Source organism: Lepisosteus platostomus, chromosome 1, assembly GCF_059453375.1.
Source record: "Lepisosteus platostomus isolate fLepPlt1 chromosome 1, fLepPlt1.hap1, whole genome shotgun sequence".
In the NCBI taxonomy this organism is placed as follows: Eukaryota; Metazoa; Chordata; class Actinopteri; order Semionotiformes; family Lepisosteidae; genus Lepisosteus; species Lepisosteus platostomus.
The window spans coordinates 58,667,324-58,692,938 of record NC_142611.1 but is presented as its reverse complement, the minus strand read 5'-3'; the positions used below and the strand labels follow the sequence as shown (position 1 = coordinate 58,692,938).

The window sequence follows — 25,615 nt, the reverse complement described above, 5'->3', positions numbered from 1 at the left end:
TTGTTGTAATGTAAGAAATTATCTCACCATACTTCTGTATGTTTTTTTTTCATTACAGCCCTACAAATATGTAACCAACTTTAACAATTGGCATTGTGCCTGTGGATTTATTTCTGGGAATCATGAGTTACTAGGTGTACATGCATGGAACGAGAATGAGAAAGTTCAACTTGGATGGTTTCAGTGCTTTTAATGAGTACCTTACTTTCATACTTCTCTAGGCCATTTGTTTGGTGGGGGGACTTTTATGGAGAAAGCCATCATGGTAAGCATCACCAAATTACACGTAAAATCCAACCAAAGTTTTCAGTGCTACTGTAAAATATTGCATGCAGCACTGGGGGTCACCAGATCCACAGCATTTGCAGTATGTTGACTTTACACACAAGTAGACTACAGGTAAATGGTATACCTGGGTTTCTGATGACTTCCTAACTCTCACCGCCTACTCCATACTGGCTCTGTAACCTCCTGCTCTCAATCGTAGCTTTTTAAGCCTAAACATTGTAAATAGTGCTGTTTGCAATGTACTGAGCTCTTCAGCAGGCACTTGTTACGGCTCTTTATAATGATCACACTCTAAACAGACAAAGACTTTAGCTCGAGTTTAGTTTAGGAAAATAAGGTGACAAAGTGCATTGGTATTACAGAGTCCACACTGTTTCGGTCTACTTTAGGTCTGCCTTTAAAACCTATGGCTGCTTGCTGAGGGTGTCTTGAGTGAGGTTTGCAAATTATTAATGTAGTTGCTAGCTGTAGCACTTTTAGTGATTTAAAAGCAATTAATTGAGTGTGAGAAGGTCTCGGCAAAGGGTTGTGGGAATCTGGAATAAGTTACCTAGCCATGCTATCAAAGCAGACGCCCTAGCTTCTTTCAGAAATGGCTGGATGAGATCCCCGGATCTGATCCTCAAAACCAAACAGGGTTGATGAGCCGAGCAGCTTCACAATATTTTCTTTTCTTATCGTGTGTACCTCTACTTTATTCTCGTCTTCAGTGGAGATTATATCATCTCGTTCCTGTTGGCAATAAGTCAGCGGAATGGAATTCCAAATGTTTTTGTACTGTATACTGGAGAAAAATATTGATTACTACAGAGACAAAATGCTGAAGACCCCCTGGACCCATCCAGGTTAAGTATTTATCTCCCCTCTTAAAAATGAAGAATCAATTTTAAACTAATTGCAGCAATTGTGTTAATAGGCTTGGGGAAAAATGCTTAAATAAAAATGTAACAGATACAGTACTTTACACTTTGTTTTTAGTGCTTCATTTGTTTGTGTTATAAGAACCCTGCCTAAAGTTTTGGTTTGTAAGCTGGAATGCTCAACATTACAGTGTAAAAATACTGGTTTGGTTAGAATATTTTCCTGACATTGTCATGGGTGATCATTTGAGGTCATTCTGGAGAATTGTTCATTAAATATGTTGGAAGAAAATAAAAACTGAAAGCGAGATGCAGGATACAAATAAAGCCGAATTTGAACCCTTTTTGAGACTGCTAAGCAATCTTTTTTCTGCTCAGTCTTTTATATATTGTTATAGAGAATATAGGTAGTATTTCTGTGATTTCACTGTCATCACAAAACAATTCTCAGTTCTCGGCAAAGAACCCTTATTTTGAACTAAACTGGTCCATGTGCAGACCACCTTTAAATGGAGTTTTTAAGTGAAATTGGTTAATACAATTTCTATTAGTCTTGCATTACCAGCATGCTTGTCTCTTGAGATGTTTTAGATGTTTTTTTGGAAAAGAGATGAAAGATGGACCCAGCATGGAAATCAGGTTCGCTACACTGTCATCCTGTCTGCTTTAAGAAGTGCACTGGTTTCAGTTTGGGTAGTAAAGACAACTCTGCACTATTTAATTGATGAACTATGCTGTGCTTTTTAGTACTGTGTATGCTGTGTGGTTTGAATACCAGTGATGAAAGTCTGGCATCAGAGCTACTTAAGTACATCCCCAATCGAAAATACCACTCTGTTTATTTTGGGGGAAAAAATGCATTGTTCACCTGGTAGCATACAATCTAATACCCCTTTCCCCATATTTTTAGAACACACGATAGCATTTTTAATGAAAATGCCCATTTACATGGGTGGCTACGTTTTGAAACGCTGTTGTGATTTCTTTGTCTCGTTATTGCCATCATTGTGCTTTGAAAGGCTGATGGGTCATGTGGTGCTTTTTTATTTGGTCATTGAAAGCCTGGGTGGAATGTGCAAGCCATTCATGCTCCTCCACCTCCAAAACAGGAAGTTGTAACCCACCCTGTACTGTTTGGGTTGCAGGAAGCAGTGGCGTCATCAGCGTGACCACACACGTTTCTGTCTGCCAAAACATTTGTTTCCACTGTACATTCCGGCTGTCAGCTATTGTTGCTCTTTACTGTAGCGGCTGCGTTATGGGGAAATGAAATGCTTTGTAGAAAGGAACTGCTACATCCCTATTCCAGCAACATGAAAACAAAATGTCTGTAAAATGTAAGGTCCGACAGACTTATCATACAATAAATGTATGATAAGTCTGTCGTCAGACATGACAGAAATGTTACCACAATAAAATGTTAATGTAATATGTATTAATGTGTTAATAGGGTGGCAAAGTGGTGAGCGCTGCTGCCTCACAGCTCTGGGGCCCTGGGTAAAATTCTGAACCTGGGGTGCTATCTGCGTGGAGTTCGTATGTTCGCCCCATGTTTGCTTGGGTTTCCTCTTGGTGCTCCAGTTTCCTCCCACAGTCCAAAGACATCCTGGCATCCAAATCGGCCCTAGCGTGCGTGCGTTCGTGCGTGTGCGTGGATTGGCGTCCTGTCCAGTGTGTATCCTGCCTTCTGCCAGTTGCTTGCTGGGACAGTCTCTGGCCCCGTACTGGATAGAGTGGTTAGAAAATGGATGGATGGACTTGAACTGATTTAATCATTAATGCGCGTCCTTAATGGCATGCTTAATCAACACAACTGTGTGTGTACATTTGTGTATACGGTATTACTTTATTACCGGTATGCCTATGCCTATTGTAAGTGTTGTTGGGCTAAATTGCATTGTTGGGAAAGAACCTGAACCACAGAAATTCATTACTCAGCAGTTTGTTCAGGAGAGAACCCAAATTAAATGCGATTCAAGTAGCAGGATTCAGATTCAACTAAGGTGACAAACTTGACAAGGATGAATGCTGAGCTTTATAAAAATGTGCAGTTCTACTGTTTAAAACTGATTCTGGTACTAGGTTGAATCTAAAACTAGTTTAGCAAACGTCCAGGGTTATAGAAGAAAAGAGATTGCTGTACCGAGCAGCTTGTTCTTTCCCTCTGTGTGCACTAGAGGGCGTTGTAGCCAGGGTGAAAAAAACGAATAGGAATTGATACAGGCCAGCCTCAACAGCAGAGTTCAGTTTTTTTACACAATATAATACAATGGCCAATTACTCCATCTGACCAATTTCATTGTTTGGTTTTATCCAGTATTTTGAATTTTTTGTACTTTGCTTTAAATTGTACATGCAAACATTTAATGTGCAATAAGACTTAAAAAGTTTAGAAAAGTCACTGCAGACAGTGAGATTTGCTTAATAAAAACACATTTGTCAAATTTTTTATATTTCTTTTAGATTTTCTTATCAGACATAACGCAAATAAAAAACCCAACAACTGTACAATCTTAATCCTCAATCTTAAGGCCATCTTGTGCAACATTAGGCTCAGGGAGCCAAATAGCATCGTCTTCCTTCTTCAGTGATTGAAAGGGGGAACGCTGCTGTTGGACACAGGGATGCAAAGGGAACGTAAGCTTTCTAAGGAAATTGTCTATTGTTGGCTCATTAAAGGGTTATGAAACAAAGTTATTTTGTTGAAGATTTTTCGCAATACTGATCCAAGAATATGCTGCAAACATGCAGGACCCAGGGCCTCTTTCCAAATCCCAGTCACAGCTGAGGCCATCTGCAGCTCTGTTCTGACTTCTCCCCTTCCAGGGAAAAGAGCTCCTCTGGCTTCCACCAGATGGTTTCTCTAATTGGCAGGTGAAGGAGGAAGACTCCTTCTCACTTTCTGTTGCAGCCTCCTCTTTCATTAGCACGAATCCTTTTGGAACGAGCCAGGCAGACGAAGCAGAATTCCGCTGTTTTATATCCGAGGTGTACATAGACCACCACGTTCCTTGGAAAAGGCCGTATTACTGACTCTGCAAATCTTCCTAGAGCATGAATCCCCTTGTGTTTCAGCACTGCTGGAAAGTCGGTTGGCTGCTTTCTGGTTTTTAGCCACATTGCTTTCCTAATGTAGTTGTGGATTTTTTTGTCTCAACTTTTGTTTTCATAAGGAATCAATAGCTCTGCTTAGTCAGTTTGAACAATTTCTTGAAAGGATTATTTTGTTTTCCTCTCCAAGAAAAGTAATATGCTGACCTCGTAGAACCTCTTGGTAATACAGCATGTTTGATATAATAATGTCTAGGCCCAGCAGGTGCATGGCTTGAAGACTTCCAGCCAAAATATTTCTCTTTTCACTGTACCTCTGAAGCCTGCTGTATGACATCTGAATCTAATTTGGTAACATTGTTTTGTTTTTGTAAATGGTTAAAACTTAGTTTCCGCCAAACATTTTGGCTCATTTGGGATTTTGAAAGCATTAATTTAATTGTGATGCTTTTGTGGTTTTGAATCTTGGCATAAATCAGAACTAAAAGCTCTTAAGGTAGGAATGTTAGCTGCTGGAGTTTTTATTTTCAGAGTTTATTTGCGAGTTAGAGAATTTTCAAGAGTTTTTTTAATGCAGTTCTAGTTTTTACTGTCTTTCTCTTACATGTCATACCCTGTCTTTTTCCATTTATCTACAGAGGGAGGTTAAACTTCTGAGCAAAATATTGAAAGGACTGACACGTGCAGACATGTGTTTCTCATACATAAGACTTCTATATACATATATGTTGTACAGTACATCCTGGGGAAAAATAACTTTCTATTGGTCAAGCTGCACCACATTGACATGTAGTCAGGTAGTGGGTACCACAATTGTGCCATTTCTCATTGTGTAAATCACAATGAGATTATGAGGCTCACTGTATAAAGTGAATTCTGATATTCTGAAAATTCTGATATTTCAGTAGTTGTGAAACAAGTTATTCATGTGTTTTATAAACATTTGTTTTCAGCAAATTTGAGCAAAAACCTTTAAAAAGGACTAAAGACAGTAATGACATCAGTAGTCTTGCTTCCAGTACCTTTACAGACCTTTACAAAGTTAAGCACCAGATTTGTATTAACAGAAAAATTTACCCAAATGAGCAAGAGCTTTTCCTTTTTCATATAACACTTTTTTTTCTTTACATCTTGTGTAAAATCCACCATGTTGATTTTTTTTACTCTGCAGAATTGGAGAGAGGTTACTTGTCAATGTAAATGTAACGATCTGAAAACCCTGTGACGTTTTATTTTCATTAATTAGTTGCAAGAGATTAACGATTGCCAGACTGCAGACATTTTAATTAAAAGCCTGCCTAACTTTGTTCGTGTGGAAAGAAGGAAGGGTAATTAAACAATATGCTAACAAATCAGTATTTTAATTGAAAAGCTCTGGTGTGATTTAAAACTCCATCTTGTTCTGGGTTTTCTACATATGGCCATCTGAAATGAAGGTAGTTTAATAACATGAAATACTCTTTGTTTTGAATCCTACAATAGAAAACAGACTACCTATATAGTTAGTTATTGTCCTTATATAGTGCAGTAGTTGGTCCCTAACTTAGAATTAGAAACCAGTTTAAAAAAAATGTTTCCATGTGCCCACGGTGAATATGTGGAAAATAAGTGACTTCTACATCAAATCTAAAAGCCAGCTTAAGCCTCTTGGGTTTTAACCACATTTTTGTGGCTAAGATTTTAATAAAAGAAAAGCTTTTATGACTAACTTTACAAGACATCTCTACAGGTGGTGTATAGAAAATGCGAGGGTGAATTGGAGACAGATGCTTGTGATGTTCAGATGCTGGTTTCTGAATGTCTCGGATATACTTGCCTAATGAAAAGAAATTGAGCTTGTGTTTTGCCGTTTTCCTGGGTTCTGTTGAGATCTTATTTAATACATGGAAGATTGCAGGGAGCTGTAACTGGGGGACGGGCAGAGCAGTTAAAAGTCAGAAAACGTTTGTCGGCACTTTTTGTGTTGATTACCTTGATTACAAAGATGCATGGATGTCAAGCTGCAGAAAAGCATCTGACACTGAGGATAGCCTGATCAACTTTTGTATCCTCTGCTTTATGTGAAAAGAGAGGCATTCAAAACGGCACTTTTCCATTTTGTTGCACATTGGGGGGCCCCGCAACAAGGAACTTGATTAGATTATTGGATCAATTAACTACTAATTACCATAGAAGCTAAATGGGCCAAATAACCTCCTCTTGTAACCTTCTTGTGTTCTTAACATAATATAGGCCTGAATCTTAAAGGGTCATGTTATGCTGTGTTCATGATGAGGTGATTGGTCACACCATCTTGGATTAGGTGAAAACTGCAAACTACTTTTCTGAAACCCTGTGGCCCAACGAAGAAGAACATGTAATTTGTTTGTAATGTGTTTGTTAAGGTGCTTACAAAATCATGACTGCCACAAGCCCTGATGAATGTCTGGATAATCGGCATATAAAGGTACTCCCTGACTTCATAAAGGTTTCATTTTGCACAATCTTGTGTAAGCCGACATTTCCCCACATCTTCTCGTGCCATACATGTTTGTACTTAAGGAATGAGTAAAGGGTTAGTCCATGCTGAAACGAGAGGAAAAGAAGCACAGTGTTTTGACTGTGGAACCTTCTTCGGGTGCATTCTTTTGCTACTGTTTTGTATTTAAAAAATATTAATTACAGTTCACAATACAAAATTACCCTATTCAAATATTGCAGTTTTCTCTACAGTACTCTTGGTAATTTTGGTACCACTAGCACCTTTCACATTACTAGATTGCTTTTCAGCTCAGCCATGACTAAAACCCTAAGACTGCAAACACACAGAGGAAATTATATCAGACAGCACACATGTAAGATATGCAAGAGGCGATGCAGAACAATATGGAGGCCACACACAACATTTATGTAAAGATGGATGTATGCAAGTTGGGGAGTACTGTATTGCATGGCATCATGGCAGTACGGTATGCCAGACTCATGAAATGTCATGTACCCCCAGAGTTCCCCTGGATCTACAGTGAATGTGGAAATGAAGCTTATTGATCCCATGGTCTGTTTACATGTGGTGCTGTCCTAAGTGATTTTCCGGGGGTTTCTTATAGTGTTTTTGAAAAATCCTGATCTTAGAAAGTAAAAAAGGTCCAGACCAAGTCAAACTAGACTTGTTCAGGATGGGTACTGTACATTGGCCATATGGTTTGGCTGCCATCTTGCATTTTCAAAAAAAACTTTCAAATGTTTTGTATTAGTGTGCTGGTCTTATTGCAATAACATTCTGTATGCTTAGAATTGGATAGTTTCCCTTTCTAGATTGCTTGAAACAAAATGTTCCCTTAAAATCAAAAACAAAAAATAAAAATTGAGTAATGTGCTGATGGAATAATTGTTGCCCTGTTACCATTTTTATTACAACTATCCATTGTTATTGTTTGTTATGCACGTGAGACACTTCTTGACAGTGCAATGACCATGGATAGGTTGCCAGTTAAAACATTCTACAATATATTCCTAAAGACATGGCAAACCATTGGTAGAAGAAAGGCCTTCTCTACAAAAATACAGCCTGAAATTTGTTAGGAATGCTAAAGTGAAGTATTCTCCAATAGACTCTCTTTGAAGTTCATTGTGTATTTTTTTTTTTATCCTTGCGGCATTCTCAAATGAGGAGGGAGAAACAAGGGAGCTGACAACCATAATGGGATCATTCATTTTGTGCAAACACTCCCAGGTAGTGAGCCAGATAAACCCACTGGCTCTGACATGTTTCACTCAGCTGTGCTGTGTAATAGAAGACGTCTGATCTGACAGGTGTTTGGGTTCTTTAGTCCTTGGCAGATTTTATTTTCTCTGTGGAGCATGTATTCAGAGTCAGGGTGTAAAACCTTTTGTTAAACATATTTTCATTTCATGGTTAAACCAAATTAATGTGAATTTTAGCACTGTGAATATTGCCCAAAACGAAATCATCCCTGCTGTTTTCCTTTTCTCTTGTTGAAATGACTTGTCTGTAATAAAGCTAGTGTTTGAAGTTTTCACAACTAAATCAGCCAAGTTGACTTTCCCTCTTTTTGGACTTTTATTATCTTTTAAATGATTTATATTAGCTCACTTTCATTTGTTGTACCACGATGTTTCCAGTTGCTTATTTCAGAGTTCGTGAGCACTGACTCTTAAAAATTAAATGCATAATTTTCCTGTTTCTTTTTTACTTTCATTTTAGATGTCAATCTTGAAATTACCTAAATTCACTATTTTTCTTTACCTCTTGGTTGATAACTGATGACGTGTTATGATGTTGTCATGGTAGTGCATGATTCATGACTACTGTGAATACCTGCTCTCCGTTCCTTTTGTTTTCTCTACAGGTATCCCCCATGGTTCTGTCCTGGCTCCCCTCAGATCTTTGCCTGTTGTCCTTCTGCTGTGATACACATGTCTTATCTGTTTCACTCTCATCCCTTCCTGCATATGGTCCCATCAATGTAACCTCCACCTGTCAGTCTGGCCTTCTTCCCCTTTTTCAGACCTCTCCCTCTCTTTTCCTTTTGACTTCACCACCACCCTCTCACTCCTTTGTGCCAAGAATCTTGGTGTCACTGTTGATCCCTTTTCACTCCCCTCCCAATACATTTATTCTCTGGCACTTTTCTTGAGCAGACCTTGCAGAATCCACCCATTCCCTTAGTTTTCTACACAGACTCTGGTATGTGTTCCATGGAGGTTTTCTCTTCCCCACATTTCTCAGCCTCCATTGTCGACTGGCTCCTTATTGCTGCAATCATCCAGTTGTAAGCCCTAGCTCTCGCCTGCTGTTGTCCCACCCACTCTACCCTACCTTTCTTCAATTTATCTCTCCCTTTGGTCTCTCTGCTTCTTTTCCATTGAGTTTTCTGTACCTCCTCTCCTTTCTCCCACTTCCAGAGACTGTTCATTCCTCACTGTCACCCCTCTGTGGTGGATTGAACCACCGTAAGGAGTAATTAATAATAATAATTGCTTACACTTATATAGCGCTTTTCTGGACACTCCACTCAAAGTGCTTTACAGATAACGGGACCTCCACCACCACCAATGTGCGGCATCCACCTGTAAGAATGCTTACCACCTTTTGATATATACTGAAGAACGTGCGATCTCTCAGCTAATGTTTTCATTTCAAAAACTGGTCATGTAACCTGCTAATTAAAATTCACTATAAATAGATAGAACACAAACCTGCAGGGTGTTCACTATGATGATAAAGGTTTTAGAATGACTCATGTCTTAAGATGAAGTATCGCTGCATTTGCTTCATGCATCCCTTTTCCCAGGTAGTGTGCGAATCATTCTGTTCAGTAGTGCACTGGCTCCCCAGTAAATGAGAGCTAATGAACCCAGAAAGCTTGAGGCACCATATGGCTGCTGTAGATGCTTCTCACTTTAGGCTTGGCAGCAATGCGCAGCCCCACAGATGTGCCTCTGTGCTTGAAGCCAGTGAAGACAGGAGATGAAATTGAAACTTGGCATTTAAGGGATGATTAGATGTTGGCAATGGCAATAAGGCTTGTGGACCCTCCGTTTTTTACCCAGGTGAGGTGGCCGTCTGCCGTCGTCCGGTAATTGAACTGGGTCTACCGCGTGCTGCGGGCTTCAGCCTAACTACTGCTGTGCTCAATACAGCGTGCTCAAGAACGTGTTCCTTTTGTACTGCTTTTCTTTTTGATAAAAATTGCCATTTAATTTTCTTTATGCAGAATTAAATCTTGATGAGCACTTGTACAAAATTGGATTTCCAGCATAGCTAAAGACGTCCTATTGAGTTTAGTTTCAAGCTATAAGGTCTATATTTAGCTGCATGCAGCCTCTGTCTTTGAGCTGAAGTAGGCAGTGATCTTGAAAGGATTATGCTGTACTTCACTATTTTAACTGGCAGGCTTTGTGAACTGGGAAATGGGCATTAGGTTGACACCTGCACGTCTGTAGCTGCTGCTTGATGTAAATTAATGACTACTTGATTTTATTTTAGCTCAAGGCTAAAATGTAATTCTGAGATGTTTCACAAGCTTTGATAGGATCCTAATCTGTTTTTATTCTCTCCAGTAAGAAAAGAAGTCTTTAAATAATATTTATTTGGAAGTCTTTAGTACCAGTATAGTGCTCTTCTGTGGTTCCCTGTTGTCATTAGGAAACCAATTGTACAATTATCAGGACATTGAAGTTTCTGGTGTAATTAATGCTCCCGATGTTGATTGTGTGGCAGTACAATTTATTAGAAGTTTGTTTTATTATGCCTTTTTATTAAATGGGGATGTATTTTACTAGCATTAAGTGATCTTTCTAGGTACACTGAGATGAGAAATCTAACATTTTGTCTATAGTAAGACTGTTTTAGTGTCTTTGAACAGGAAAACGTGGGCTTTTAGAGTGTTAGATCTTTTAACACTTGCTTTTAAATTTATGTGGGTAAAAACTAGCCAGAGGGAAGGCAAAGGGAATTCAAAGATATCTGGTGAGTTCTGGGTTTACTGGGTCATGTGATATTTACTGTGCTATTGTGAGATTATGTTCCATCTGGAAGACAACAGAGACGAAAAATAAATTGAACAGATGTACTGAAATTCTGTTGTTCACAAGAAACTGGTTAACAGTTTATGAAAATAATGTTTTTCTACTTTAAACGTTTTTCTACTTGAGCTGAAATTGTGAATGTATTCTCCTTATGATTGTTGAGATATATAGTAGGAAAAGGTCTCCAGTGAAAACGTGTTTAATTTGCAGAAAGTGCTTAATGTGCTGTTTATTTTGCCACTCCATTATGGGATTATCTGTCCTGTCCCAGAGAACGATGGCTTTTCTCCTGGCCAGGCAGGATGTATGGAAGATGTCTGCTTCCCTGTCCTGAACAAAACAAGCCCCCATGATGAAAGAGTCCGTCTTTATTCTTCCTGGCAGGTGAATGAGCCCTGGAATTGACTTTTTTGTTGTTTAGAGGGAGACTGTCTCTACTTGTTTCTTCTTTCGTCTTCTGTAAGTTATTACAAAAGCATCAGAAGCCAATGATCACTGCTTTTCAAGTTGACATTTTAACAGGACACTTTTTTTCCCCAAGATATTTTATTACTTGCTATTTTTTAAACCATTAGCCTATTTCACATTGGGATATCTATAGGTTTTTCTAAAAAAAAATTTAGTACTGGAACTCACATTAAGTATTTTTTTATACACGTACAAATTTGTAACTGTCTGTTGTCCCTCAGCCTAGCGGAGCATTGTGGCTCAAATCGCGTGATGGGAGATGAACACAACTTGCACAAGTTCCCTTGAAACATGCTCTGTCAGGCCTTCTTTTTCACACCGTGAATCAAAAGGGCATTTACTGTAGAAAGGATCACAGCTCGCATTTGGGACTTTGCCAGCTCACAGGTGTCTGTTAAACCAGTGGCTGCTGTTGCACAGTAAGCTGGGGGGCTGTCTTGGTTTTGGAGGTTTGCTTAACAGAGCAGTTAAACAGTTTCTTTGTGCTCCAGACGTTGTTTAAAATTAGTTTGGCCTGACAAAGATGAATTAATGAACACTGAGTCAGTGTTTTCAAAATCAGAAAATTCTTCTTGCGCTTCAGTCACATGCTGATTAAATAAAGTAACATCGTACATTAAAATGAGAAATGTTTTAAAGTTTCAGACAGTTACATAACTAATACTGGTAAGCATTCAATAGAATTTTCTGTAGTTCTAAATATCTTGATTTATGCGTTTCAAGACATTGAAGAACTGCAATAACATTATGGAATGAGTTGCATTATAATGGATATTTTATCTAAATCAAATAAAAGACAAAATGAATGTTTTCGGAAAGCCCTTCTAGTTCTCCTAAGATAATGATCTGTGGGCATACTGATAGGCAAATGCTCTTTTGTTCATTGCGGAATTTCTGGAATAGTCGAAGACAGTGCTATGAGCTGGAAATAAGAGACAAGTAACAAGCAGGTGGGCCTTTTGAAAAGGAAACAATGTCAAGCATGCTGCAAGAACTCTCGCTAAGCGTATATGTTAAAAACTGTTGGCATCTTCATATGACAGGCAGTCTAAAGCTTATTGTAGGCTGGAGAATTCTAATTCTTCATGGTTATAAAGATCTCTTTTGCTGGTCATTTAAATGAGGTTTGTAGAAAGATGAAGTGATTCTTTTAGTGCAGTTCTTTAATGGTGGATAGTGAAGATAGTGAGAGGCTTCTGTTCGTCAGAGTGAAAGGACATGCCTAACATTTATAGTAGTAAGCCTGTGATCCTTGAAATGACTCTGCAGTATTCAGTAGTGTTACTTGAGGTTGCCTCTTGAGGAATTTAATTTCAATGCATAGAAACATCACCCATCATGTAGCTATTTTCTTGTGTGAAATAAAATTCAACATTGTACAGTAGCATACTGGTGGGGTTAGTGCACATGGGGTGGGCCAGTAAGCTTGTATAACAATGAACGCTATAATGCTAGTTATAGATGGCTGTTGTGTTTCATTAGTTGCATGACATAATGAATAGGACAGTCATAGGTGCACTCAGAGGTATAGCATAGGGGAGTGTGGAACCTTTTAGAGCCAGAAGGAGCACAAAGTTACATATATATGGATTGTATAGCCTCTGTGTTAGTACTGCATGTACAGTTTACTATGAAAGCATTTTTGAATGGTTGAAATGGTTTCATAAAGAGAGATTTGCAAATAAGACACGCCAAACAGTAATACACATTGATGGTATTTGTGTTTCAAGCTACAAGCAACCTTTTTTATCGTGCTGTCGTTTGACAGTGAATCCTTTTGTTAGTTCATTGTTATAAGGTTTGTTTTAGTTTAAGGAATTATAGCAGGTTTAAAGGAGTAGTCTTTCCTTTAAAAAAGTCCCTTTTTAATATTTTTTGTTATGGTAAGGAAGGTTTTAACAGTTAACAAAACACAATGTTAATGAGCTGCACAAACAGGTTAACATTCAGACCAAGCATATTCATATCAGAGAATACATAATTATTGAAATGCCTTTATTACTAATTTTTTACATCTCATCAGTCCATGTTTTACTTATTTTTCTTGTTTTGGAATGTATTTTATAAAATACATGTAATGTGTTTCAAAGACATGAGTAAGGTTTCATAGTAGATTGCTTCTGTCTTCTGATTTACCTGTAGACAACCTGTGGAGGAATCAGTTGGACATGTAGTGGGCTCTTTTCCAAATTGTAAAAAGATCTTTGGAAACTTTGGTGTTGGTTGGTAAAACTACAAGTTTTACTGTCACACTCGTGTTTCAAGGCTGTTCTGTGAATATCCAGAATTTAACCAAACTAGGTTTCAAGTCTGAATGTGTGTATTCATAGTTAAAATGTTTTATTATTTTCTATGGTTATTAAAGACTTGCACATTTTCTTGAATTTTGTGCAGCATGCAAGAATATACAAAAGTTCACATTTAAATGAGCTGAGGCACAAAGCATCACTAAGTAATAACCAGGCCTGTCTTTCTTGAAAGTTGACTGCATTAAGCTTTTCCTTCTCTTCTTCTTCTTTCTTCTCTTGTTGCTTTTCTTTCTGCCCACACATTTTCACGTACTTATAAGAACACAATGTAACACCATCTATAAAGCAGTTATTTGTTTGTGTGTGCAGACAAAACCTCATCAGCATAACCGTCCATAGCAAGGAGGCAAACGAAAAAGGTTCAGCTTCAGCTTTGGACTCTGTTAGGCCTTGCTGAAACGTTCTCGGGTTCGATTACTGATAAATATTTCAAATTAAAACTAACCGTTACAGATGGAGGAATGCTGACCAAAGAACGGAAAGATGAGCTGGCAATAAATTCTTACTGAATGTTGTGCTCATTTTGCTGAGGTTGAGAAACTCGGGTTCTTGCTATAACCTTCCACCACTGCATCCTCTTATTTTCTGCATTACAACATGCTACTGTATAAATATTTCAGTATTCATGAACCTTGGTTAATGTTTTTTGAGCAGCTATCTCTAAACTGAGTAATGTAACATGACCTCAACACTTATGTAAAGAGCACCTTCATACCAGAGGCACGCTTGTTAACAGCGGTCTAGGAGATGATGACCCTAACGTCACTGGCCATGTGGGGCGATCTGGTGCAGTATTGCACCCTGCTGATGAGTCAGCGAGCTTGAGAGGTGCCTTTCTCTGTGTAAGCCTATTGCACGGATCTACTCTCTTCTAGCGGTGGTCTCGATAAAACACAGACTAACCTCGGAGACTGATTTGATGCGGCTGCAGTGGAGTTCTGGATCAATCAAGCCGTTTGTGAAGAAGCAGGAGTGACCGGGGGGCAGGTCGCCCTTCTGTCCGCGCCTCTCCTCACCTTGGTTGGCATCCTGTTGCCGCGCTCGGCGTGTGATTGATGAGCTTGTAGCTTTGTTGTGCGGCGGTATTAATACTGTCTTCCCGGCCTTCTCCGCGCCACAGACCTGAAATGCATTCCTCACTCTTGCAGGACAGCCTGCTATTAAAATCCTGCGATGGCAGCGGGCTCTGTGCACACATCCTGTGCTGATCGATAATGTATTGGAGAGCTGACACCATGGAAAACAATATTTCTAAATAATGAATAAGGGACCATTTGACCTTGTTTCTCATTCGAGGCTGTGGAATAGGAAAGTTGGGGGGGGGAAATTGAGCTGCTAAAGGATGGGTGATGTGCTCAGATTAATTTGGAGTGGTGTTCTAGTTTAAACAGAATATTTTGACAGCATGAGAAGTTGTACTTTCTTTTGACCTGTGTGGGAACACAACTGTGTGTTCAGAATTCATTGCTGTTTCACACAGCAGTTTCTTAAGGCTGCTATGGTTGAAACTGGTAACCTTTTCAGGGTGATTGTGTATTAATCTAGTGACCGCTTGCTTTTTCTTGTGCTTTGGAGACATTAGTAATAGGAAATGCTGTTCAATCAGCTGCTTCTTAGATGGATGGGATTTGAAGTAATGTGATATGTTCACAGATCTGTCCCAGTCATTTCCCAGTTATCTTTAATTATTCCTTGTTCATTCTAAACTAATTTTGAAATTAAAATTAGGCAGTTTTTTGAAAGGATTTTTCAGTTACAGTGATTTTTATTTCCCATGCCCAATTGATCATGGATAAGGTGTCTGTGAGGTATTCCTTAAACTGGTTACCATTTTTGGCTTGGTGTAGACCCCTGTCGTTTTAAATGCACCGAGCAACATAGCACATTTATTCACTTTTATTATAATGCTTCAATACAAATGGTCTCTTAATCCTTTCATAAGAGCACGTGTGATTACTGGATACAGCCTTATTCAAGTATGATCAGTTTTGTTCTCAGTGTGGTCTGGCATAACCTATTTACTGTATTTGGTTTAAATGGTTGTTTGGTAGGGATCTGTACAAGCATATTTGTGTAATATGGACATATGCATTTCATCACTGATGCACGTCATGTAATTATTGCCTAAACCACACTCATACTGGCACTATACAGTAGTTTAAAAATTGGAAAGATTCTGATCCTCATGCTTTAGGATTTGAAAAAAAGATTAAGTGGAACCCTTAAAATTCCTTATTATCTTGAAGAGAAAATTCATACTGTGATAAAAAATAATTAGGTTTTTCATGCACAAAGTACTAATTTAAATAAGATGGGCAGGCCTTTAGAAGCTGTCCGAGGTACTGCTACAGTACCTTTAATTTCAGTAACCTGTGTCAGTACTGGATGGAACATAAGACAGCATCCCTATCTCAAGTCCCTGTTTTACATTTTTTGATGGGCATTTCAAAACATTTCTTAAAAATGGACTATAGCATCTCTTTAAAGCACCTTTATTTCTCTGTCAGTCCGCTCAAATGGTTAATATACGGTTTCCTTTTTTCATTAAATGTCTGAACAAGGCTGTCGTCAGCTTCTTTTGTACACTGTGTTTTATGGTAATAAATCACTCGGAGAGTTCTTGCTTTCAGCGATAGTCTTGCCTCTTTTAGCAGTAAAGCCAAGCGTGTGCTGGATCTAGGATCTGAATGAAGACAGCAGGAATTGAGACAGAGAGGGGCGATCGTTCTTGGCGCAAGTCACCTCCCTTCAAGTCTCCACGCGATCCTGTCAGACTCGGTGCAGCCTGCGAGACAGCATCTTGGATTTAAACGGGAAAGGGTGCCGGAGACTTTCTGTGCTGTTTACCTGTTTACAGTCCAAATCCCAATCTGCGGCTGCTGTTTACTACAAGTGGCGTAGGCTGCTGTGTAAATCTCTTGGGACTTCACCAAGAACTCCGACAGATTGAAATCAGAAAAGACAGACAGACACCTCAAGTGTGGAGAGAACGTCCTCTTTGTAGGAGTCAGTAGTAACACTGCTTACCTGGTTGGAACAACTGTTCAATTCAAAGATATAAGAAAGACCTGTGAGCTCTCCTGTCCTGTGAAAAGCTGCCCTTGTGTTTTTTAGCTTCAGCATCTAGATCTGTCCTTTTACCATGAAACTATTTTAAACAGGCTCCTTGCTGAATGAGAGTACATTGCTATTTATAGACCACTGGCAAAGTGCCACAACTTGAACCACGATCTTATTTTTCAGCTACTGTGCCTGCTGATGCTCATTTTCTCTGTACTTCCAGTCATTATGTTCGGTGCTTTAAGTCTTTTTATCACTTTATTTGTTCTTGTGACCTTGATGTCAGTGTAAATATATGGAAATGGGCATGGGATCACAGTTTGGAAGAAATGACTTTCTGTGGAGTGTCAAGTTAGACCTCTGATAAGGTGAGCCCCGTGCCTCTCAAGGCTGCTGAGGTGAATTAGCAGGATGCGGAGCAGGAGGAGCAGCTCGGAGCACTTTAGTGGTTAAAGTAATCTGCTTCTGCTTAAGATCTGCGGGTAGCCTGGCTCTTGTTCACTCCGTTTCCTTTTTCTTTGGGATGTGAGGTTATGCGCTTCTTATTACTGTAAGTAGCAGACATTGTTTCTTTGGCTACAAATTGAGCTGCATAATCCTTTTGCTGTTAAAAGAACATGTGATGCTATGCAGGCAGTTCGGTATTGGGGGTAGCATTTGCTGTCTTGTCACCTGCAAGCTGAGTCGCTTGGCCAGAGTGGCGGGCAATAATGACAAACCGCGGCAGAGAGGAGCCTTGATTTAACTCTTTATTTGCTGCTTGCTTTTAGCCATCTGATGCTTGCCACTTCGAAGCTCCAGGAGGGAGTCAAGTGGCTTGGTTTCCTCGCATGTCATTATGGCTGCTGGGTGATTGACAGGTCCCTGGGAGCGTTAGTGTCATGAAAAGGGCAGCAGGCTTGATTGGCGAGCCGGAGGATTTATCCGGGGCTCCTTATTGCTTTTCAGCATCAGAAGAATGTAGTAGCAGCAGAAACAGCAGCAGCAGCTAGGAAGGAGAGGAAACGGCAGCAGCATCAGTAGCTCCTCTGGCTGGGCTTAGAGGGATCTGTAGCCTGGAGGAGGAGTAGAAGGAGAAGGGGTGTGGCTGGGTGCTGGGAAAGGAAGAAGGGAAGTCGGAGTGTGTTGGGAGGGGGGTGGTGTGGGGGAAGAAACAGGTTGAATGGATGGAGTACAGTAGCAGCTGAGTGAAGATTGCCAGGAGTAAGGTGAGGTGTGCTGGGCCTCACAGGGAACCCACAGAGCTGTACCTGCCTATGGGGAAAAAAAAAACCTGCCTCTTACCCTGGATCTCAGAACTTCCAAGTTTCACCCAGGGGATAATTCTGCTGCTCGGGAAGGAGAGGTTCTCACTGGGAAGCATCAGGTGTTTTGCTTGCTGTGTGGCATGCTGGCTGGGGGCCAGAGGACTGTAGCAGGGGATGTGAGCCGTTCCCAGAAGTGGGGCAGCTGAGGCAGAGAAGCGAGCTTTGGAACTGGGCATCGGCAGCTTAAAGGAGAAAGAAAAAAAAATTGGGAAAAGAACTAAAAATAGAAGCAGGAGCCTCGGCAGCGAGCATCCCTTTGACTATTTTCCTTGGAACAGCACAGCCCCTGATGAGCAAGTCAATGTGCGGCTGTGGCTGCAGCATTATCTCGTCCTTGATGAAGAGGCTGGGCCGCTCCACGTGCTGCTCTGACCTGCTCTCCTGCAGCCACACCTCAGAGCACCTGCAGCGGCTGGCCACCGGATGTCCCAAACAGCCCAAGGTAAAGCCGCAGCAAGCCAGCGTCCGCCACTGTTGCTTAGGGCTCTCGTCGCGTGAGTCACGCTAAAAAAAAAAAAGAACTTTGAGGTTGTGCTGTTTTGGGACACGGAATTTGTTCATTTCGCCATTGTGCTGCAAATATTAAAATAAGGTCGCAATTGGGGACGACGTATACATGATCGGTTAATGCCTGACCTTGCAGTAACTATCCAATATCATTTTGCCATCATCAGGCAGCGTAGCAATGGAAATGCACTGCAGTAATTGATTTTGTAATGGGATCAGGTGATTTACTGGCTGTCCTGGCAACTGTAGGTTTGCTTTGAACCGGTGAGCGCTCTTAATGGATGCTTTGAGATTTCTAGTGGTCTGCCGCCTCTCTGCTGCTACTCATTGAGAGAAAGGAGTGAGTCTTTTGTCAGAGGGAGAGACGAAATGAAACAAGCTGTCCATTTGTAGCGGGGTTGTTTGATAATTGTCTGCTGCTTTTTGGGTCACCAGCCTGAAAAGGGGCAATTATCAACCAGCCATGATGTCTAGGAAACTGCTCTTCTTGTTAGTGTTGGGGTTTGCATACTCAGCTCCTTGTGCTCCATGAATGATATATTTATGTCTGTGTGCATATGTATGTTGATCTTTCTGAATTGTTATTGTAAATATTCAGAGATTTGACTTTGCCATTCATGATTCAGTGAAAGCTCCAAATATAGGCTTACCAGAGCAATATGGGAGTGAACATGAAACATATAAGCTAATTAGTATTTAGAGCTGTTAAACGTCTTTCTGTTTACTTTAAAAATAGATTTTCAGGTTTTATAGTCTCTGTTTAGGGCTTCTAAATGTTTTATCATATGGAATATTGACTTTTTGCCCCCTTCCTGGGTGTGGCCAGGATTTGTGTTCTAGAATGAGTGCAAAATTGAATTTCTGAATTTCTTAGTTCATAAGAACTGCGTTTTAACTTGTACGTTTTCCTTTAGCTGTCTGAATTCAGAAGAGATGAATTCATTTTTTTTCAAGCTTAAAAATATGAATTGTGTTAATCTTGAAAATTTGGCACATGGGTCTTTGGCAGTGAATCAATCCTCTCACCCTACCATCCGACAAATAATACTGAGCACCAAAACAATCAATGTTTTTTAGAAACATAAAGCATATGGGTGTTTGATATTTCCGAAATGTTTTGGTGTTACTTTGATTGTTCACAATTGACTGTGACATAGTTTTTGCTGATTCCTTAGCGTCTGAGGTGTTTGCTACCGGCCATTTATAACCTGGCAAAACACCACAGACAAGCACAGTAGGCCATAATCTTCGAGGCCACTAAACACAAGCTGGATCAGGGGGTCCAGCTGTCATGGTCTGAGGAGGACTGTTCACTACAGAGCTCCACTTGTAGTGATTGTTGGCAGTGTGTATGCACGGTGCTGTGGTGATCAAGTTCCTTACTTGCTGCCCTGCTTGTGGGCTCACCCTGACATGACAAGATTGTAACCAGGTGAAGCACCTTCTCATGCTACTAGTGTGCAAATAAGAATGAGACAGTGATGGCATGGATGCCCTACCTGATAGACTTGAGTCCCATTGAATGTTTGTTCAGATGAATTGGGATAGTGAGTGGTAACTAGGGCTCAGAAACAAGAGAAGGGGCACGTGCTTGTCTAGGTGGTATAAGAGAAATGGGACACAATCACAGAAGACAGCATCTGCAGCCTGCTGCATCATGGATACCCTACTCACCATACAGTAGCCCCACTGAACGTTTGTGGGGTGACCTGGCATCTAGGGTTCAGAGAACAGTGAACAAGCGATCAGTGAACTTGTCAAATCTCTGTGAGAGTGGGACACAATTCCACAAAACAGCATCTGCAACCTGGCTCTAAAAATGTCGCAGTTTTGTACTGCTTCGTGTGGTGGCCACACGCTATTTGCATGTGACTGTAACTCGCCTGTTGAGGACAAACGTAAACTGAATTTCCAGTACTCATGTCATGTCTGTTCAGTCATGTATCAATGCCTCAAGTCATTCTCCTGATGATGTTCTAGCTCAGCATACATTATTTCACAAAGGTAAAGACTATACATCCAATGGGCAATGTAAACTACACTCTTTTTTAGTCTTTATCATCCTTATTCTTAAACATGAAGCCAAAAGGGCTCAAATAAAAAGTGGATTTTGTCAGATTTTTATTAATTTTGATGTTATAAAATATCCTAAAGATAGATGACCAATGTTTGAAAATGATTGATACCCAATGATTCAAAGACGCAAACTCTAATTAGAAAGTGTAGACTAAATTGTTTTTGCCCCTTTAGAAAATCAGGTTTAGTGTTAACTTACATTTTATGGGACAAAAGCTCTTCATCCAGAGGGAATGAAGAAAAAAAAATTAAATAATGAAAGGCTTTTTCACAGAACCCGTCATGTTTACTCATCTAAGTATTAAAACTCTGCATCAGATTGCATCACTTTGTGATACATATTAAATATATTATTTGAAAGTTAGTCTGTCCATTCTCATTGGCATTGTGGTGTCACTCCAGCCAATCAACTCCGAGTCTGTCAGTGCACTTAGGGAGGAATCTCACCTGACTGCTGGAATAAGCAAAGAAAGCAGAAGGGGGATTACACAGCGTATTTGTGAAAGAAACTGAAGGTATTAACAAATTACATTTTAAACTGCTAACTTGTTTCTCTGATACTGTAGTCTTAGATGTTAGTTTTGTTTTTGTTGATGAAAAATATTTGACATCACCTTTCCACAGTGCATACTGTACTATACAAATGTATCCCATTTGAACCCGAAGCCCTCTACTTCCCCAGGCTGGACAGTTGGTCCGATTCACCACTGCCGTTGGTGAACACAGCTCAGTGCTACCAATGGTAGTGGAATAAGTGTAAGGATGTTATCATTTAATTAAAAATGTTACTGTTAGCAGCTCTTGCATTGGTTCCAATGCTCGTTGGTTGTGTTATTAATGCTTTTCTTTGTATTTAGTTTCATACGGTATAATAGTGCTGTGCACAATGCACAAATCATATTGTATTGGAGAAATTACTTTTACGTCACTATTGCAAGTGAGATTGCGCATTTAGAATAATGGTTACAGTGTGCTGGTGTGACGGGTGTAGCTGTGCCCCTGCGCTCTGCCTCGCCAGAACACTGCGTCTTGTTTTCTGTTGGCGGCGTCATATTCTGTGACGGGTTCATAGTCGCCAAACCCTGTTATGTGAGGGGGAAAAAAAAACAAGAATAAGTTTTAAACATATTACAGTACTTTGTCAAAGTAGAAAAAATAAGTAGGAAATCAAATTCCACTCTAGAATTTCTTTTTAAAAAGTTAAAAACTACTAACCCACATTTTTGCTAATTTATCTAGACCCTTCTAAAAATATATTTTCTTCATTAAAATGATCACTCTGTAAGAGAACTAAAAACGGATACATATCTGCGCATGTTTATTCCGGAAGATAAAAAGTCTCCTGTAGCCGCCGCTTTTGGAGCCTCTAGTAATGCTGCACAGTTCAGTGCAAATGTTTGTGTGGATTCTTTCAATCCGGTATGTTTCTGTGAGGCTGCCCCCTTGCTGTTGGTCGAAGTTTGCTAGCCAGTAGCAGACCTAAAGAAAGTGAGACGCGCCCGCCTCCCAGTCAGTGGTGGTTACAGTTGGTTTTTGCTCATTCCTCACTTAAAACTCGCTCACGTTTTTAAACTATTATTCCTAAATTTATCTGAGAAAAATTCCTTTTTTCGGACACCATCATTTGCGAGATAGCTTTAATCTAATTTATAATGATCGTATTGGCTTTTGACAGAGAAGATGCTAGGAGTTTATTACACATAGCTGTTGGATTGTGATTATGAGCTCGTAACATGCCATGTAAATTGATACTCCATGGGTTGTCGTTGCACATTAGAATATGTTTTCAACTGATTTGTCTGTTTAAATAAAAGCTTAATATTATTTTTCGAACACAGGTACGTTTTTGAACAGGACTGTAGCCACCAAAGAACCCACAACAATGGGAAGCATAAAATGTCTGATTGTTAGAAGAACTGAAATATGTTTCACAATAAAGAACGGGACACATGTATCTTATTTTTGTGATTACCATAATTTTTTGCAGGTGTCCTTTGTCCTTAGGAAATCACATTTCTTTTATCAAGTACAGATTTATAAAGTAAACACGAATGGCACTTTAATGACAGTTACTGGGCTGTTTTGACACAGCAATGTAAATCATACAGTAGTGATTAAAGGAGCTGATTCAATACTGAGACCATGTTAATAATAAAGTTAAAGAACCAGAATTTCAGTTTGTATCATGTATGGCTCTCTGCAAATTGGAGTCAAATCTGCTGGTCTAAGAATCCCATCCGTTTCTTTGTTTATGGCTAAGGAGGCATCTGTATTTAATTTTTGAAATCACACAGACCCAGTGATCCTCCTTTATTCTCTTCTTACTCCAATTCCCTGTGAAACACAGGCGTAACGGCAACAGGCAGTTATTAAATGAACTTTAGATATAATGTATAATGGAATTTCACAGTGAATTAGGAGTTGAAGATTTAAAATCTCTAGGATTTCTTTAAAAGAAAGTAACCATAATATACTTGGCATTTATTTTCCATTGCACGCTGATGTGGAGCTGTTCTATTATGGTAAGCTCTTGTTAAGCGTACCTCATATTTTATTTTTGCTCTTCCTTTGATACTTTCCTTCCCGTCCACTGAAAATGAAAGTCTGTTTCTCTGGGGAGGACTGGAATGGCTTCATCGCTTCTCTCCTTCCTTCCTTTATTAAGGCCACAGCTTTCTGATTTATTGAGGTTGGTGCTTGGAAAGATGTCCTTAAGAGCTCACAGTTACCTTCTTGCATTGGTGTAATTGAACAAAAAAAATGTTAAGTCCTACTCAAAAATTATTTTATTGCCTTTTAAAATCTATTAGTCTTTTGTAGTTTTGGGGTACTTTCTCATATCTGATGTTGCATCAATCAGTTTCTCAGCACATGTTTATTTTGAGACTGAAGCCAAATAATTTAACATGGTAGCTGGATTCATTCCATTGATAATTGTTACTTGGCTGTATTGCAGTGAAACAGTGTCAGGAAGGACAGCAGGTGTTTTGGGGGTAGTTGTTTTTATTTACGTCTGGCTTTATTACAGCGGGGTTAAGAACAGTTATGATCTTGAGGAGGCCATTCAAGTAGTACCATATCCTCTTTGGTGAGGTAGTAACTAACTGATGGGATTTGATAGGATCCAAAGCTCTTATCCAGCTGTTTCTTGGAAGACGCCAGGATATTGGCTTCAACTTCAAGTATGGGTGAGTGGCTTGTTCCATGCTTCCATGGCACTTTGTTTTAAAGCGTGCCACCTTTCTTGAGCTGACTTTCCCCCCTGAACTTTAGGTCCACGAACAGTATGCAGAGCTAGCAGCTCTGACCTATAAAGACAGCAAGTGAAAGAGTTATTTTTCTTCCTCTCTAAGCTTAATATGTGTATCAAATGCCTGTTATCCCAATATTATTTGCTATTGTGACCTTATTAAAAGTGGCCAATAGTTTAACCACAGAGGCCAGGACAAACAGACTCAATGGCATTTTATGACACCCTAACTTGGAATGAACAAATAGGAACATAGCACTGTTTATTCAGTTATGTGGGAAATCATCAGAGGGTGTGACACAAAATGGATAAGAAACAGTGGCGCTATTGAAGGCGTGGGCTTTGTTGCAGTCACACTAATAACGAAATAGCGGTCATTGGCCTCTTTCAGAAGCAAGGAGACTGAAAGACTGTTTTGCAGGAAGAACAGCGAGCCTTGCAGCAGGAGAGCAGGGACGCAGTGCTGAAGGAATTTGGCTGCCTGCCTATCGTGTTTGTTTCTGTTGCTGTCGAGCTCTGTGGGAGTCGGAAACACCTTGGCTTCACTACTGTGGGTTTAAGCGTGGCCTGAAGTTCAGCCTGCTCGCTGTGCAGAGCTCTTTCGTGTGTTTGGAGTGTGGAGCTGGCACTGCAGCTGCTAAACCCCCAAAAACCTTTTATCAGCCACTGCAGTGCCTGCAGTTTGGATTGTCTTCCAAAAGAAAAACTAACATGGCTCTGTATTAAAAAAAACTGAGAGCAAAAAAAAAAAGGTGAAGAAAGCGCAAAAGACTGAAAAGGCTAGCTTGGGAATAGCTGTCACTTTCCTGTCCTCGAAGAAAAAAACTACTTAAAATTGATTTAAAATATTAATGTGCAAAATAGAACTTAAAACTCAGATTTTGTGTTTTTTTGTCCTAGAACTTGAAGTGTGTATTCCCTTGTGAAATTATCTTTTTGTTCCATTAGCAGAACCACACCTTGCTGCAATTTGCCCTGACAGTTCAGGAAGCTTCTAAAACAAATTTCCCATTCTATGATTTCATGACATCACTCTTCTGAATGGAATACCACTATACCCTTGAGGCGCAGAGTCATTATTTTACAGGAAACCCTAGCTCACACCTGCCCAGTTCACATCCTGCAGCTATTTTGTTGTTGTCCTTTCACACCTTCAAATTCAAAACACGAACACTGCTAATCCTTTTTTTTTTTTGGCCAGTACAAGGGCTGCAGCAGTTTTGCAGCTCCCTTCTCTGAAACAGACCTGGGATCTTTAACAGAACAGTAGAATGGCTAGTGCAGCATTCTCCATGGAATGAAATGTGATGTGCTGTTCTTGGTTAAACCCATCAGCTGGACTGCCAATCAAACACGTATAGTGTGAACCGAGGGACAGTGTTTTCTTATGTTATCAGGAGATGGCTTTGGAGTCTGTTTTATGGCCCAACTCCTGCCTGTGTTAAAGTTTTTAATGCTGAAAATCTTCAAATATACTATGTGTTTCTTGGTGTTTAAACAAAAAGAATTAGATTGTGTATTAGACTCTGGATGGTATTAACTTGCATAGTTTTTTAGGTTTAAAGTGTATTAACTCCTTAGTTAACTATTGCACTTTGCTGCTTTTTAACCAGAAACACTGGTTTCCTTCCAGGAGACTTGCAATTAGAAATATGTTGTAATGCTTATGTGAGATATTGATTCTATATGAATAGAAGTAATTTATGCATTATTAATGTACATTTCCTCAAGGCCTCAAAGTGGTGTTGTTTGCCAGTTTCTTGAAGTAAATGAAGAGGTTGTGTCATCGTTCCTTACTCCTATAAGAGCTGTATAAGCTGTTAGATTTGCTTTTGTTTTCACTGTGATCTACTCATCTACACCTTACACTAAAATTAATCGAGACCTGTTTTAAAGCCTTGGATTTTT

At 39.7% G+C, this 25,615-nt stretch overlaps 1 protein-coding gene across 2 annotated transcripts in view; it reads left to right on the top strand.

The window, feature by feature from the left end:
* Window positions 1-25,615, top strand: part of fbxw7 (F-box and WD repeat domain containing 7) — a 214,251-nt gene that overhangs the window by 53,336 nt on the left and 135,300 nt on the right. Inside the window, exon 1 of one of the 2 annotated variants that reach the window (XM_088633186.1) lies at window positions 17,780-18,316. The exons of the other annotated variant lie outside the window; for it this stretch is intronic. Within the exon in view, the coding sequence (XP_088489312.1) occupies window positions 18,164-18,316 (153 nt within the window). The 5' untranslated portion in view covers window positions 17,780-18,163. Of the gene's footprint in view, window positions 1-17,779; window positions 18,317-25,615 lie in introns of those variants that run through there. 2 annotated transcript variants of the gene reach the window in all.